Source organism: Bidens hawaiensis, unplaced genomic scaffold (assembly GCF_021521415.1).
Source record: "Bidens hawaiensis isolate Kalapana, Puna unplaced genomic scaffold, B.hawaiensis_p1.1 tig00017381_1, whole genome shotgun sequence".
In the NCBI taxonomy this organism is placed as follows: Eukaryota; Viridiplantae; Streptophyta; class Magnoliopsida; order Asterales; family Asteraceae; genus Bidens; species Bidens hawaiensis.
The window spans coordinates 140,305-158,055 of NW_027492633.1; the positions used below are offsets into that span (position 1 = coordinate 140,305).

The 17,751-nt window shown below is 33.4% G+C and overlaps 2 protein-coding genes and 1 pseudogene across 3 annotated transcripts; all 3 read right to left on the reverse strand.

The window, feature by feature from the left end:
* Positions 1–1,332: 1,332 nt before the first annotated feature.
* Positions 1,333–4,007, reverse strand: LOC143553813 (cyclin-dependent kinase B1-1-like; annotated as a pseudogene). The gene is made up of 5 exons (XR_013138904.1): positions 3,452–4,007; positions 2,551–2,644; positions 2,390–2,459; positions 1,707–1,845; positions 1,333–1,616 (listed from the first exon to the last, which is right to left on the reverse strand). The product of XR_013138904.1 is annotated as a cyclin-dependent kinase B1-1-like (transcript).
* A 1,552-nt stretch (positions 4,008–5,559) lies between these two features.
* Positions 5,560–11,432, reverse strand: LOC143553814 (2,3-bisphosphoglycerate-independent phosphoglycerate mutase-like). The gene is made up of 9 exons (XM_077043714.1): positions 11,241–11,432; positions 10,460–10,587; positions 10,062–10,212; positions 9,337–9,540; positions 8,173–8,597; positions 6,544–6,736; positions 6,050–6,145; positions 5,809–5,964; positions 5,560–5,718 (listed from the first exon to the last, which is right to left on the reverse strand). The coding sequence occupies exons 1-9, from the start codon at positions 11,400–11,402 to the stop codon at positions 5,560–5,562; spliced, it is 1,674 nt and encodes a 557-aa protein (XP_076899829.1). The 5' UTR covers positions 11,403–11,432.
* A 3,862-nt stretch (positions 11,433–15,294) lies between these two features.
* Positions 15,295–17,443, reverse strand: LOC143553815 (protein LURP-one-related 8-like). The gene is made up of 2 exons (XM_077043716.1): positions 17,136–17,443; positions 15,295–15,657 (listed from the first exon to the last, which is right to left on the reverse strand). The coding sequence occupies exons 1-2, from the start codon at positions 17,385–17,387 to the stop codon at positions 15,310–15,312; spliced, it is 600 nt and encodes a 199-aa protein (XP_076899831.1). The 5' UTR covers positions 17,388–17,443; the 3' UTR covers positions 15,295–15,309.
* Positions 17,444–17,751: the final 308 nt, after the last annotated feature.

Here is a 17,751-nt window from a genome sequence, read left to right on the forward strand (position 1 = left end):
TCAAGGATGATTATGAGTGTTTTTTTTTTTAATTTCACACGGATACTTTTGATTGTTGTAGGGACTTTTTTTTTATTGATTATTAGTTGTGTTTAGTGTTTACATATGGATGACTATTGAAATAAAGCACTTGTCTTGACTAATTATGAGTTTGTACTAGTTGGTTTTGAACTTAAATTGGGTTTTGGCTTATGTGAGTTTGATTCAGTTCTAAGACAGTTTTATTATTTTTAGATTTGGATTTGAAATCTTTGGCATGAAAAAATGGGCTTAAAGTCACTATTTTTTTTTCTAAACTCTTGACTTGAATTATTCATAGGTGTTAATAGATTTGGGTATGAAAGTGCAAGTATTTTGACTACTAGACCCCGAATAAGACATTTGGGTTATAAAATATTAAATTCAACAATATAATTTTCAACCAACTAACCAAGTACGAAGCGGTTCGGTTTCAAAGTTTGGTACGGATGAGAAGTTTTGGTTCAGTTTTGTAACAAGAGTGTCTTTTTTAGTCATTTTGGTTTTCTTCAACACATAAGCTAATCCAAACATCTTTTTTAAAATTTCTTTTAAAAAATTATAAGTTAATAAGGTCTTTTAACAAGAAGTATTTTTTTCACTTAAATAAGGAAACAAACCCTGAATTGTATAGTTATATAGATATATATGGATTTGGACTTAGTGTTTGAAAAATCAACAGATTTTGTTAATGTTATTATCGCGTGATAAGCAATCAATCATTTGAGTTGTATGGATGATGTCTTTTTCTGTGTGGGCCGTGTTACAGGTGCCGTAACAAGAAATGTATTTCCGAATGAGTGGGGTTTCTAATTTCTGTTATATCTTGCTTGTCATGCTAAAAGATATTAAAGACATTTTCACACTTTGACTTATATGTATGCATTCAAATGTATAATATGCATAGATTAAGTCAACAAATGGTTGGGTCGGATAAAGAGTCACAACAAGTTCAAGTACAAACCGGCCGAATAAGAAAAATACAATTTGGTTTGGCAGAAATAGAGAGGTTATGAATATTTTGTTCTAGAAAAAGGTATTAAATGATTGGAATCATTAAAAATAAAAAAGAAAACAAATTTTAATATCTGATTCTTGTGTACAAACGGATCATAACAACTCCTCAGTCTGTTATTCTCCAAACTTGTTCAATAAAGTGATTCGTGCAAACAGAAAAAGAATAAAATAACAAAAAAAAAGTAAATTATTTTATTCAAATATATAGAATATTGTCGGAATTTTTTATTGTAAGCATGTTTAATATCTTAATAATTCTTTAGAATATTAAAATAAAAGTTTTTGGATGAGGCAAACCAGTCCAATATGTAATAGAAAATGAATCATCTTGCAACATTTAATATGTTTGGCCTTTTTATTTTATAGTGTCTCAACCAACAACTATTCTCCTATATCATAAACCCAAAGCCTTAAACTGCAGATCCATTTTTGGTGAATGACATACACAGTAAAATCACCAAGATGATGATGAATACTTTGAATCAAAATAAGAATTGTGATTTGTCAAGGCTATCAAAATAAGGATGATTCATGGCTGCTTTGGCTGAGATCCTTTCGGCCGGGTTATATTTCAGCATTTTCTGAAACATCAAATTGACCCAACATCAGTATTTCATAAAATCCAAATCTTATAAAAATAAAATACAACATGTTTATACATAATTACATACCGATAGTAGATCAACTCCATCAGGTCCAAGTGATGGAACCGCTTGTGCCAAATTCTTTGGTTCCCACTTTGGATACACATGCCAGTCCTTTAGAGAGTGCACCCCCGGCCACTGTTCTTCGGTTGGTGTCCCGAGTAACCTGCAAGTTTATTATCATGTCAACATTGCAAAATAATCATCAATTGGTCAATTATAGGTGTAAAAACATAACATGAAAACATGCCATGTTTGGAACCAGTTCAATGAAACAGGTCGACCAACAAACCTGTTTACCTATTTATGTCAACATGTTATATGTTTGAAACTTGATTAAAACCCGTCAACTTGTTTAACTCGTTTAGATTAATAGATTAACGGGTAAGCTACAGTTTTGTCGTTTATGTTTAGGGTTATTTGCAGATCGTGCCATTTAACTGCAACTAGTATAAAAAATGTCCGTGTAGTTCGTTGTCACACTTTTCGTCATTTCCACTAACGGATGCCAACCGTAACTGTTAAGCTTTTTAAAAATGACCATCTTACCCTTGCATATCATGTCCTTTATTTCTGAATTTTTATTATATTTTTGTTATTAACATTAAGCAGGCCCCATCAATTCTTTTATTTTTGAATTTTCTTTTCTTAAATGCAAGGGTAATATAGTCATTATGTACTGTGAGTGAGTCATGAATGTTTTGGTTAACTTGAATATATGAAGCAACTGTTGAAACTCAGAATCACCATGAAACAAAGATTGTCTTCTTGACATTTCAGCTGCACAAAATTACAGTCCGAATTAATAAACAACATGTAATCAATATACAAATATTGATAATCTTCATATTAAAGATTTGAAAATACAAACCAAATATGCAACCAACAGACCACATGTCCACACCAAGTGAATAATGAGTCGATCCCAACAAAACTTCAGGAGCTCGATACCAAAGCGTCACAATCTGCAAATCAAACATCATGTCCAAATACCCCAATTCAACATCAATGCAATTAAGGATAAAATTGAAATAATCAAACTATAACCGAACTCACCCATTAAAAACCGACAGTTTGGTTTTATTTTTTTTTGAAAACTAACTTTTCAGTTCGATTTGGCTAACAAAAAATACCGATTTTTAGCTCCAAATGTGTAATAATCAACTAATCATTAACTAAAAAAAATAGCCCCATTATCATTATTTCTAGCCTTTTGTCTTTCGCCCCAAAATTTCAAGCCTAAATGTCAATACAAACAACACTGAATCCAAAACCTAACCCATTGTGAAAATCAAATAACCAAGATCCGATTTAAAACAATCAAACCGTAACCAAATAACTAACGTAATCGAACCGAAACAACCAAAACACATAAAACCGACAGTTTGATTTTACGTTTTTTTTAACTTATTCCACAGTTTGGTTATGCTATCAACCATAAATCATAAGAAAATACTAAAAAGAACCGATTATAACCGAAAAAGACCAAAAATGCCAATTTTAAGTAATTTATAAGAAAATAATAAAACCGCCTAGCCCATAAACTTTTGCTTCAAACGTGTAATAATCAACATTTCATTCACCAACAAAAAGAACTTATGCCAAAATTCATTACTTTTTACCATTCTGTTTTGCCTAAAATTTTCAAACAAAAACGGTAAACAAACTACTCCGAAAATCAGTCGGATCCCGAAACCGACCCACGCACACCCCTTTCACGCACACCCCTAAATGGAATTCAATAATAACAAGACGAGTGTAAGTGTAACAACCTCATGAGTATAACTTTTCATAGGAACAGTAAAACTCCTTATCCGCAATCTTCAAAACCCCCTTTTCTTCATCAACAAGCAAATTCTGCGGCTTAAGGTCCCGGTGAATCACACCGTGGCAATGGCAGTGAGCAACACCCTTACACAGCTGAAACATGAACCTCCTAATCTGAGAGTCAGGAATCGGTGACGGGTTGGGCCCCTTACGATGCGAGTCGATGAATTTCTTGAGATCAGTATCAAGGTACTCGAAGACGAGGTAGAGCAAGGGTTTGGTGTTGTTGTGGGTGAGTTGTTGGACGTTGATCAAGCGGACGATGTAGAGCGAAGTGGAGAGGAGTTGGAGGATGGAGATCTCGCGGAGAGTGGTGGGCGGGAGGCCTTCGCGGTCCGTTTGGAGACGGGATTTCTTTAAGGCGACGAGCTGGCCGGTTAGTTTGTGTTTGGCTTTGTATACTTTGCCGTAGGTGCCTTCGCCTACTTTCTCCAGTTTCTCGTATTCATCTTCCATGCCGGAATGATTGATTGATTGATTGATTGATGGTGGATTTGATTGAGAGGGAGAAGATTATTATTTGAAATTGGAGTTGTGATCGCTGACGTCAGAGATCGGTTGTTTACTAGTTTCCCCCCTTGTTTTGAGTTTGAATTCTTTGACTTTGAGTTTTGGGGGTTTTGACTTTGGACAGGTCAGAAAATGCGCCGGGTAGGTTAAATATGTGTATGTCAAGTTGTTAATATATAAAACATTAAAATTTAAAAAACGGCACTTGATTGGTCGGTAAAACTCGAGTGTTGTCAGTTTCGGGTATTGTAACAATGAGTCGGTAAAACTCGGGCGTTGGTAAAATCTAAGTGTTGTTAGTCTCAGGCGTTGCAACTGTGTCTCGACCCGTATTTGGTTGGTTTTGGTTACGTTCGTTATAATACCATAAGTAAAGAAAAAGGTCGGTAAAACCCGGACCCGGACATCGGTAAAAACATAACGTTGTCCATCCCGGGTGTTTCATCGTTGAGTTGTGATGAATAACCGCTTAATTATCAAATTAAAAAAAAATGATGTGGACCACTTTGGTGTCGCCGCTTGGCCCAATAAGGGTTAGCGGCACCAAAGTTTCCAATTGTATGTATGTATGTATGCATGTATGTATAATATAGTGATATATTTAAGAATGAATTTTTATTACCAATAAGCTAATTTTAATCAAAGAATCACTTATCGTGTAGATAGTTATACGTAGTGTTGGACTTAATATAGTGGAGGGACGAGACGTGTTACGCTATAGATACAACTATAGATACAAGTGTTATGCTAATGACTTTTGGTTTTTACGCATCAAATGAGCTCAAGTCTTACCGTTTTTACACCAGGCCAGGGCGAGCTTAGCATGAGGGAAGCAAGGTCAAGTAACCCCCTAGTTTTTTCTTTTATGCATAATATACTTTTAGGAACGTCACCTGTTGGTTTTCAAAAGATGATCACCTTAACTAGTGTCGAATGAAATAAAAGTTTGATGATACATGGTGAACTAGTTAATCTTGATAGTTAAAGGTCAAGCCTTCAAATCCTACTCAAAAGTATTTTCTTTTTTACTGTTTTCTCTTTTAGTGGGATTGATTGTTTTCTTCTTAAAGTTCATGATCCATCTTTATCATATTTTAGCTCACACCATGGCAACACTTTCTTGTAATAATTATTCTGATTTCTTACTTTATTTAGCATTTGGCCATTGTGATTTTTCAAGAATACCCCTATCTAGTTGACACACATTCATGAATTGCATGTAGCGTTGGATACTAAATTAGCATGGTTAAATGTAAACCAAGAAATTAACAAGACACCAAATCATTAATAACCGGCACTAAGAATTCACATATACAAATGAATTTGGTTGCACTTTCTGTTCAAGTAGAGTTTATTACATTTTTAATCAGACTCAAAAACTAAGTCGAGTTGATAAACATTCGAACTCCAACAACGTGCATTATTTCCTCGCTACAAATTATTTAAATTCCCAAAGCATATCGGTTATCTTTTTCAAAATGAATTCAACCTCAGCAATGAGAAGAAATCACAAGACAACAAAACCAGTATGTGAATCTTCAACTTAATCAACTTCAATAAGTGTCGTCTCATAGTCATCGGGAGCCAGAAACCCATGTAGATTCATCACAGTTGCAGCTACATTTGCTAGTCCACCATCCGGTACATCCTTCCGGTACTTCACACCTTTTGTTAACCCCGGGCCTCCAATTGCAACCGGCACCTAATTCAATATCCACTCCATTACTACTATTGTCTCAAAGTCAAACAGGTCAAATAAGTCATAGCCAAAATATTGCGGGTCAAACATTACCGGTTGAAGAGTGTGAGAAGTTTGGATTTGAACTTTTCCATCCTTGGCGAAAATAGGCTCTCCCTTCTTGTCTCTTTTCACCATGTCTTCTGCATTACCGTGATCTGCGGTTACCAAATATATTCCACCCACTTGTTCTACTGCATCAAGAATCATCTGTGTAACCACAAAAACATTGTAATTTAAGTTAAGTACATAGAATAACCAGTTTTCAGGACAAAAGTCAACATGGTCAAATTACCTTAACAGCATCATCAGCAGCCTTGCAGGCTACAATGGTAGCATCAATGTCACCAGTATGCCCAACCATGTCACCATTTGGTATGTTCACTCTTATCTACCAACATATGAAAACACAATACTACAAATTATAAATCAAAATTTCAACCAGTTAACTTATAGTGTAGGGGTCACTACATGAGCTCGAGCTTGCTTGCTTTGAGCTCTATTTCTAAAGCTCGAGAGTGGTTTTTCAAGCTCAAGTTCATCTCGTTTATTATTTTCTTAATAAAAATATGTGCATTTGTAACTTCTAATACTTATTTTTAATAGCTCATTTAAGCTCAGCTGAATTCGAGCTTTTAGCGAGTCGATTTCAAGTAGCTAATGAATAAAATCATCTATTAATGCTTCAAACAACAACATTTTATATGAAGCTTTTTTCTTACTATTCAAATAATATGAAGTCTTGAAATCATATTGAAACACTAACTATTTAATAAGAATTGAGTTGACCTGGTCGAATTTGCAACTGAGAATGGCTTCTTTGGCCTTCTCACCAATCTCCAAAGCCTTCATTTTTGGTTGAACATTGAATGTAATTCCACTATCACTTGGAATTTCCACATATTTCTCTAACTCTGCATTAAAATACCCAGAGCGGTTCCCGTTCCAGAAAAATGTAACATGACCGAATTTGACCGTTTCACTGTTAAACCAGAACATGAAGCCGGTTTTAAAATTCCTACTATCAACTTAGAATAACAAGAAGCTTTTTAAATGATAGATTTTCTACACTACACCAAATCAGTTAATTTCCATAATTTTTTACTGTTACTTCAACACACTTGTGTGAATTTCTTTTGTGTTTACTGATTTACAAGTGTTAACAAGATTAGTACTTTAACACACTTATAAAAGTATATTATTATACCATTACAAGTGTGACAAACATTATTTTTTGAGTTAATTAGATGGATGGTGCCTGTGGCTTGGTCATACTGCAACTTTAGTCCCCAAGTTTCTGAACTACCAACTATATACCAACTGTTTTGCACGAACGAAGACATTGGTCCCTAAAGTGGATAAATGTTAACGTTTACCATTAAGTAAAAGTTTAATTTCAGAAACTTTAGTCCTGCACTTTGGTAATATTGCAACTTTATTTCTCAAGTTTCAAACAGGGCCGTCTCGTGGGTAAGCTAAATGAGGCAATGGCTTTAGGCCTCAAGATTTATAGGGCCTCCATCTTAAATAAGAGTTATGTATTATGAGATTTTGAAAGTAGAGTTCTTTTAGAATTAGTAACTCAATGATGAGCCACAAGCTAAGAATGATTGCTTCATATCCATTATCACGGCATATCATCCATATTCTGTAATTCTTGTATACTCTCTAGCGCTATACACATAAAGAAAAGAAAATAAAAGGCCTCAACATTTTATAGTTAGTTTTAGGCCTCCGAGAACGTTGAGACAGGCCTGGTTTCAAAAATTACAAATTTGAAACAACTGTAAGCACAAACGTAACACCATTAGTTAGGGCCTAAGGGTGAATATGAGTCGGGCTTTATCAAGCCTTAGCCGGGATCGAGCCTCAAATAAAGTTCGTTTAGTTATCACGTCCGAGCTCGACCCTTGTATGGAAAGAACGTTTAGGCTCGTCGAGCCTTAAAAAGTGTTGTGCAAATTTGAGTTTTAACTATGATGGACATCTATGTGTTAACTTCACACAACGCAGCCGAGATCAAGCCAAGCTTTGGCTCGTTTAAGAAACTGCACACGAACTTGAGCATTGAGCCACGACTTAGGCTCGTTTGAGATTTTTCTCAAAATATATAAAAAATAACTAAAATGTATATAAAATAGTTAATAAATAACAAATGAGTGGATCCCCAGCCGAGCTTGAGCTTTAAAAAAGATCTCGAAATGAGTCGAGCTCTCGTAAATCAAAATGAGTCCAGCTTGTTTACGGCTGCGCCATTGGTCCCCAAATTGGACGGAGGTTAACCTTTTCTGTTAAGTGAATATGTATTGAAACTCGGGGACTAAATTTGGTCTAAAGTAGCAACTTTTAAAACTTGGATACTTGCAATATGACCAAACCACAGAGATTATCCGTGTAATTAGTGATTCAGAAGCTAACCTGCAAGCAAAGGTGCGGATCCCATTATAAACCAAATATTCACCCGAAGTCCTCTCGATCAATGGAGGCGAAACAAGATAATGCTGTGGAAGCTTCAACTCGCCATCATATTGAAGCATTCCCGCATAGCGGATCATAGGGAACCTAACTCGGTCAAACTTGTCAAACTTTTCATACTCCAGAGCTTGTGCAAGCATTGTCATACGATCAGCTCGGAAGTTAAACGTGACAACCGCATCACCATCGTTTATGGGGCCAACGGGCTTCCCGCTATCATCAACAATCACAAATGGTGGTAAGTATTGGTCATTTGCATTGGGAGCTTCCCTTAGCTTCTTTATAGCCTCAACAGCATTTTTAAATTTGTGTGGGGCTTCACCGAGAACCTGAGCGTCCCAACCGCGTTTCACTACTTCCCAGTCGTTCTGCAAATGTAGCAGTTATATTATTATGTCGGGCTGGCAATTTATGACATGGCATGTTAACATGACATGACTTGAAAATCAACACGGAGTTACACGAGTTAGTGTTTGGGATATTAAGTACTTGTAATTAACATTCATATAAATTTTGGTAACTTTAAATTTTTGTTTTAATTGTGGCTTATTATTTTTAATCATGTTAAACGGGTTGACCCCAACCCGTATGACATTTTAACTTATCATGTTAAATAGGTTAACAGGTCGACATGATAAGTCGATTGCCTGTTTTATCAAAGTGTTGTAGTATTATAGATATATAAATAATTAATAAACTGTAATTAAATATTTACAAGTTTTGGTAACTTTTATTTTATCATGTTAGTTGTGTCTTCTTATTTTTAATCATGGTAAACCTGCTGTGGCATATCATTAGTCTTTTAACAGGTTACCTATAATCTTGTTAAACGTGTTGCGTCGTATAACCCGTTTATTAATCATGTCCATGTTGGGGTTTAAGAAAATGACATGTTTAGTTAAATGTGTCTTGGTCTGTCAGTTTAACTGAACACGACCCCTTTTACGGTTTAACGGCTCTGCAATACACATAAGTAGCCATATAAGATTATTCAAGGTATGAATAAAATCTTATAAGCAATTGTGCACAAACATTTTTCCACATGACTTATGAATATGTGTATAACATTATCAAGTGGTTCAAACATACAAAACATGAAAACGTTACCTCATAACGGTCCAGGGTGACATACATGCGACCCCCACCAGAAGCAACTTGTGCATCAACACCTTTACTACGAAGCTCTGCAAGATCCTTTTCAAGTGTTTCTGCAAAATCAACACTTGACCCATCCACCACATCACGCCCATCAGTAAGTACATGAACGCGTATCCTCTTGGCACCGCGTTCACTAGCACCTTTGAGCAATAACTGCAAAACAATAAGATACACATTACACATATGACCGTGTACTAATAAGTAGGCAGAATTTCATATGACCATTTTGCCCTTATTTTTCTAAAACTTTAAAATTTCAAATTTACCCACTTTAACAATATTTTTCTCAAAATATGAAATTTACGCATTTCGTAAAAACAAGACTTAAAAGTTAGTTAAATTCAAATTTACTCGTTTCTTATAACAATTCAAGACCAATTTACCCTTTTCAACTTTAAAAGTTTATCTTACCCTTTACTTATAAAATGGAAAAATTTTATATATTGAGAAAAATATCGTTAATTGGTGAATACTAAATTTTAAGCCTAAAAAGCGTAAATATGAAAATTTTAATGTTTTAGATAACTAAGGGTAAAATGGTCATTTCATTTTTGTTTTAAATAAATGTGTGAATTTGATATTTTAGTTAGTTTTTAAGGGCATATATTCACGAGTTCGTGAGGTATGTATGAAAATTGATATTTAACAGTAGTTTAACATTGAAACCTACTTACCTGTAACTGATCAAGGCGCGAGTGCACGCCTCCATCACTCATCAATCCAATAAGGTGCAAAGTGTTATTTGCAAAAGATTCCTTAATATAATTAAAACCTTCATCTTCATAAATTTTTCCAGATGCAAGAGCATTATCAACAAGTTTTGCACTAGTAGAATAAATATACTCTTGTTAGTAAATAATAATGGCAATTACTCAATTAGATGATAGACAAGTTACAGTTTAGTGACAATGCATATGATTAGCACATTTGATTGTCAAGCTTAATTTCTTATTATACTCTTTGATAACAGATGCAATATTTCATTATTCAGCAAGATTTAGTCTGAAATCAACTACCAGTAACATAAAACAAAACATCAAATTGAAAAATGAAAGGGAGTTAATAAAATCACCCTTGAGCAAAAATTCGTCCGGAACCAAGAGCATTATGTCCGACTTCACTGTTCCCCATGTCATCATCTGTGGGGAGCCCCACGGCCTTACCATGCGCCTTCACCAATCTCCATCGATCAGGGGCAGTCTGTTGACAACATATACCAAATCATTCTCTAGTGGAAAATTGTATCTTAATAATCTAAACCACGATCCATTGACCTATAATAATTCATACCTACAATTTAACCAGTAGCACTCCTAACTTTCATTTCCGTTAATAAAATTAATCCCACTCGCATAGGTATCAAGGCCAGCTTTACATTCTATTTTCACTCGGTTTTGCTCATAATCATGACTTTGAGAGAAACCGAGTGGAATTTATATGTATATATGTGATGTTTTTGCGATTGTGATTATCCTTATCAACGCAATTGAAAGTTAATAATATTATTACAAGTGTAATCTCACACGCACACTTATCATAATTTACATATTATTTTCACTCAGATTTTGCTCATAATCATGATATTGAGTGAAACCGAGTGGAATTTAAATGTAAATCTGTGATGACATATCGTATTTTGGATTATTAAAATCCAATTATCGACCGATTAAAAAAAAATCAAAATCAACGGTTTCTGAATTCACATGCGATCATGATGAAATAATATCAAATCTAACAAGAATAATAATGAGTAATAAAATGCTATATATATATATATATATATATATTACTCCGTATTAATATAAATAGATCGATGAATTGAAATGAGATCGGAGAATAAAATAAAATGGTACGTTTTTGAGAGCATCCATGGTAGGCGTGTCGGCGACATGGATGCAATTGTATTGGTTCGGCGAGGCTTCACCCCAACCGTCCAAAACCACGACGGCAATCGTCTTTCCTTTCGGTAGTTTCGGGTGATCGGCCAGTTTCCAATTCGTTCCGGAGGATGCCATGATTGGTTTTCGTTTGTGTTTGTGTTTGTGTTTCTGAATGAAAGAAGAGCATGGAAATTGTCTAGTGATCACGTCAAACTACGTATTCTTGTTTAATACTCGTCCTTTGCCTTTGTTTCTTTTGCAAAATCGGCCTATAAAATAGGCTGATTGAAGAATTAAGCTATTCTTTTCCTAATACCCGGTTTCGGGTATGATTGGGTATTGAAAAATCAGGTATTTAGAGAAATCGGGTAGGGTATTGAGAATAAAAACTCACCCCTATGTACCCAGGTAGGGTATAATCGGGTTCCTTTATAACCGGGTACATGGCCGGCTTAACTAATATGGGGGCCTAAATCGATACAAGATTTTTAAGGCCTTTTCATAACAACTGTTAAGAAAAAAAGTTGATTATAAAACGTAACAATAATTTTTTTTTTGGGTCAACCCATATTTTCATTTCAAATAAAATGATTCAATTACAATAAAAGAGGCAGGTAAGCGGGCAACAATAATTGATTATTACAAATTTTGAACTCGTAACCTATAATTTAGTAACAATCAAGCCTACCACCACATCAATACATTAATTTGAGTTTATTTTACTCATTATAATATATCTATATATAATGTTTTTTTTGGGATTTTGAGGCCTTAACTGAGTGTGGGCCTAAAGCCCTAACTTGTTTTCGTTGTCTCACGAGCCACCCCTAAGTCCGGGTATAAAAACTCATGTATTGTTTCAGGTATTAGAAAATTGGTATCGGGTATCGGGTATAACCGTGTATGGGTATGTTGTATGACTGGTTCCGGGTATTTACGGGAATGAATCGGGTATGGTTACGGGTACGAGTATTGAGCTCAAAATGCATACTCTATCAATACCTTACGAGTAGGGTCGGTTCTGGTTTTGGGTATAAAATACCCGGGTATAAAAAACTGGTTCAGGTAATCTTTGTAGGGCCTGGTTTTAGGTACGGTTTTTTTTTTCACCTCTAAAGCTCATTACCACTGTACCACTTGTCTTGGACTCCTGGGCACTATGGCGGACGGGTGTATTCGTGAGTGGGGGTTAGTCACCCACTCAAATTTTCAATGGATTTTAAATATATTATAATTTTTAGTGTTAATTTTGGTTAAAGAAATTTAAAGCCCCTTTAAGTTTTTTTATTCGGCTCCATACTCTTTCTCCGAAGTCTTAGCTCGTCCCAATAAAATGAGAACAAGCCCACTCCTACACTTCATATTTTCAACGAGTATTGATAGAATTAAAAGAAACCCGTAAAATAAGAAGATCTTAATTCTTAAACGTAGAACACGGCTAACGGTTCAAGCTTCAAGTGACCATCCAAGTTCCAATCAAATCATGTTCACAATACATTTTTACATAAATGAAAAAAAGGAAATCAGATCGTATGTATTATCTTAATGCAAGCCTTCTTGATTTCTTTGTCTTATATATTAATATAATATATCATTGGCTTTTTAATATATATTGTTTGGTTTTTGATCTTTTACTACTTGAATTTTTGTTTTACGAGTGCTATGGAAATTTTTTTAAACCAATCTTCGGACCTATGTAGTTGATCTAGATAATCTTACGTGGCATCCCGATATGTAAAGAATTTTGGATTACCACACAGATCAAAGAGATGAGATACGAAAAAAGTATTGGATTAATAAAACACTTAGAGGGCAGTTGCCATATATATTTTGTTTTGTAATATTTAATGAGGTCTACTTTTAAATTGTTGTGTTGTGTATTTTTATTAGTTATAATCCCCCCCCTCCCCCGAGTTAAGTCATAAATGTTTGGATCCGTCACTGATTGGGCATTCGAAATTACATTATTATTCAATAAGAGCAAACAAGCCTGCAGCCCATTCACTTCAAACTGGACTGAGGGAAGGTGAGCCCACTCCAACTTCCAAACCGTGACCTCCTCCCTAAACTTGTGTTAACTATCACTGATATGCTATTGAGTTGAGTGTGACATTTTTCTTGGTCGTGCGCTTTAACCTTTCATTCATGCCTATCACATATTTAATTTTTTTATTTATTATCTTTTATTATAAGTTTCAAAATCGATACATGTAAATATCAGTGATGCTTACATTCCAACATTCTAGCTTTTAGAAAAGTACCAATCACATCTATAGATTCTAAACCTTTTCTTCTTCAAAACACGTCTTGCATATCGTTCGCTCATTTACCTTTGTTTATATTCGTTTGTTTATGTCCGTTTACTTTTGTTTCTTTGTATATTCATTCAAGTTTATTTATTATTTATTGCTAATGCTTTGCTAAATCATCTAATGCTACAACTTTAATTGAATATTATTGTCTATTTTCAACTTGTGATCACTTATGTTCCTTTGTGTTTCTGTTTATTTGTATGTTGGTTTGTCTTCGTTTGTGTAAATTGTGTTCGCTTATGTTCGTCTAGTATACTAACAATCAAACACAAATATTTTTCTCTTCTTCAAACAAACAAGAAATGTTGTTCAGTCACGTGTCCTTTAAAAGTAGTGTGAAAGTGTCGAGTCTGTTACAAAATCTTAAAACTCATTCGAGAGTATGTTTGTGCTAATGAATCGGCCATGCTAATAAAAGATCAATAAAGAATATCTACGAAAATAAACTATTATATCTCATGTAATTATTGTAAAAAGAAAGTTAACGTCATTCATGATTTTTAGAAAGAAGTTGTATATAAAAACGCAACTAGCCACAACCTTTTCTTTTTTAAGCAATGTATGATGTTGAAATCAGCACGCTTGTTAGTTAAGGTATGATTTACTTGTGGAATAAAAAACAAAGGATAAAGTTAGCATATTTCAGGACAATGGTTTAGAGTGTGGGGTTCCTTCATATCCCAAAGTGGTTTGGAGATATTTTGTTGAGCTAAACTTTTAAAATTAATTAGCAATTTATATAGATATATAAATTACTTTTTGGATAAATAAATTGGTAATTTAAAAGTTTATAAATACTTTTTGTTTTTTAATATGAAAAACTAGACTCAGTTGATTCGAGAAGCTATAAAAACATGTTAACCATGAAAAAAATTTTCCAACAAAATAGTGATTTAAATAACCGAGACGTGTTTTTATAGTTAGCATGCTCTTACAATGTCGCAACATAATCATTTTTCCTTGATTATTTTAGATCGCAACACATTTGTTTCACAAAGCATAAGGGAAAGAAAATTAGAAATTTTCAAGTCCATGATCCTGTACTTTACGGGTCTAGATTTATTTTAAGAATTAAATCTTTTAAAAACCGTATTAAAAATTTCACTATTTATTTGAATAAGGTGAAATTTTAACATATTGAACCTCTATTTTATTTTTCCAGATGAACAAGTTGAAAAATTAACTACTTATGTGAGAGTTACCTTAATAAAAAGAAAAAAAAAACTTTTTAGATAAAAAACTAAACACTTAATTTATATAATTATATTCAAAAGATCACAGAAATATTAAATATATTGTAAACTCGTAACAATCACCAGAAGCCGATACAAAACTAAAAAAATTACTTATATCAAAGTTCAAATTGAACATAAAGAATAAATTTTATTTATCTTTACATATGAATTTTTAACTAGGTTGGGCTAAAAGGTTTATTTACGTATGTTAGGTTTTCTTCTAAAGATAAAATAAAGATAATCGGGTTGATCAATATTTAACAAAATAATCCATCCAACAAAAACTGGGAATAAACGGAATATATAATATTAACAATATCAAACTTCATTATATATAGATGATGATGGTGATGCTGATACAAATAAACATCATACATACACCAATCTGAGCTTGATTTTTTATATAAAAACCAAAAAACCAAGCCTTCAATCGACCAGATTTCAAAAACAATGCATCAAAATTAATTCATCTGATCTTATTAATATTCACATTGGCTATTGGAACATCTGATTGAGGACAATGACCAGTGCCATTGCAACGGCTGGATCAATCTCCGGTTGTACGGTCAGACGAAACACATCTCCGCCAAGTCTCACACCTCCCACTGCCTCCTTCCGCTTAATTTCCGCCACGTGCCGCCGCTTGTCGTCGTAAACAACGCATGATCTCTGCGTGTACGATCCTTCAATCTCGTAAATCACCTTCTTCATTTTGGAACCTGTGATGCTCACGTGTGCTAATGACTTTTTGTTGAGGAGAGTCAGGTGCTTTGTCACCGTGAATCGATGATTCACCGCCGTGTCTCCGTCGTACACTTGCCAATTGTCCAAGAGACTTAGCCTCTGCCATGTTAAATTGTTAATATTTAGCAAAGACACTCGTAATCAAGATCCACGGGTTAAAAAGCTTAAACCGAGTGAAACTTAAATGAGCTTGAGTCTGAGCAAAAGCTTAAAAATCAATTCGTTTAATAAACGAGTCTAAACCCAAACTTCAATTTCTTATATTTGTATTATGTATAAAGTTATAATAAAATTAACAAACACATATTATGTAATATATAATACTTACTTAAAATGTACATAAAAAGCAGTTGTATGCACAAAATAATTCGTAAATAATAAACTAGCCAATCCGAGCAAAATAAAATCATATGTAATAAAAATCTAACATGTCAATGTCAATATATAACAAAACTAAAATCAAATAAACAATACATTTTTTTTTGGATTAATTTTCAAATCATAGGTAACTAAAAATCTAAACATATCAATATATAATAAGAGAAATTATCAGATAAGAAGTTTGGTTTTCCTAAGAAGGCTAGGAAGGATGGTATTTTAGTCTACTATCTTAATATTGAAACTCACTTAATTTAATTTCAAAAACCTACTTAATTAAAACCCACTTAAATTTTCACTCATCTCCTACAACTATCACCGCCCACCGCTACCACCTTGCCGAAAAAGTCTTCTGAAATTTCGCCGAAAAATAAAACACTATGAAAAAGACAAAATATAAAAAACACAATGGAAAAAACACTATAAAAATAAAAAAACACAATGACAAAAACACAATTAAATAACACAATGTAAAAAACACTATGAAAAATAAAACACACTTTTATAACACAATTTTGTAAAACACAATTATGATAAAACACACCTTGTAAAAACCCACGAATTTTTTTTATTTTTATAAAGCAATATGGTACTCAAATAAAATATAAAAAAACACTCGTTTTTATGGTGAAATTGTTTTGAAAAAAAAATGTTGTATAAAAAAGTTATGGACGTTTTAAAATGATGGGAGAATTTGACATGTGCCTTTGTGGTGAGAGAAAGTCAACAAATGTGTTATCCATATTATGCCCTTACCATTGTTTTACACTTAATGATCTTTCTAATCTAATCTCAACCATTCAATTCTCAAATGAATTGACAAGATTATTTCCTATTCTTCCTAGAAAAATTAATATTCTTGTTATAACTCAACCCATATATAATAAAACTAAATCAAAATTAAACAATACATTTTTCTTTTTGATTTGGAAAACTAGAAAAATTAAGCAAACCAAAAAAAAGTTTAATAAAATAGTAAATAGATCATTAAATATTTAGAGAAAATTATCATACAAAACTAGAAAGTAAATTTACGTGATAATTGCGTGAATTAAATAGCGTAATTATATACACAAATAGTGTATTAGGTAATTACGCACTATCTATAATTACACTATATCGTATATACTATTAAAATGCTCGATTAACACGTTTAACAAGTTAATTTAATCTAAATATTTAAAAATAATGAATTACACCTTGCGGCGAACGGTGAGAAGAGAACGGCCGGCGGCGTCCATGAGGACGATCTCAGCCTTAGTTCCGGCGGCGTAGTTATCGACTCGATAAACGAGATTGCCATTGGAATCGAAGACAGTAAAGCCATGGCAATTGAATAGCAGAGACTTCTTCCAAACTGTGAGGACAATCGGGTTGCAAGCACCGGAGACAGTGGAGGAGAGTGGTTGCAGGATATGTGGAACGACGGCGTTTGGGTAAACCTTTGCCATGACTCTGTTATCTTTGATGACAGAGGAAATGGTATAAAGGTTTTAAGGATAGAAGGTGAAGGGTGGTTGGTTTTATAGTCTCACCAAGACTACCTATTATTTATTATTGGTTATTATTTGTTATAATAATTTTATTTTTTTTATTTTTATTTGTAAAAAGTTTATTTTTATTTTGATGTGACTAATACTCGGTTGATTGGTTGACCGTGTAGTCTTACGTGTTTAAAACTCTTTTTTTTATGTAAATGTTTTTATTATATATTTTAAATTTAAAAATGGAATATTAAGTATTTTATAAAAATCAAGTTATCTTTGTTTGAAAAACTTCGAATTATCAAAATCCTATATCAAATGTTTAAGCTAT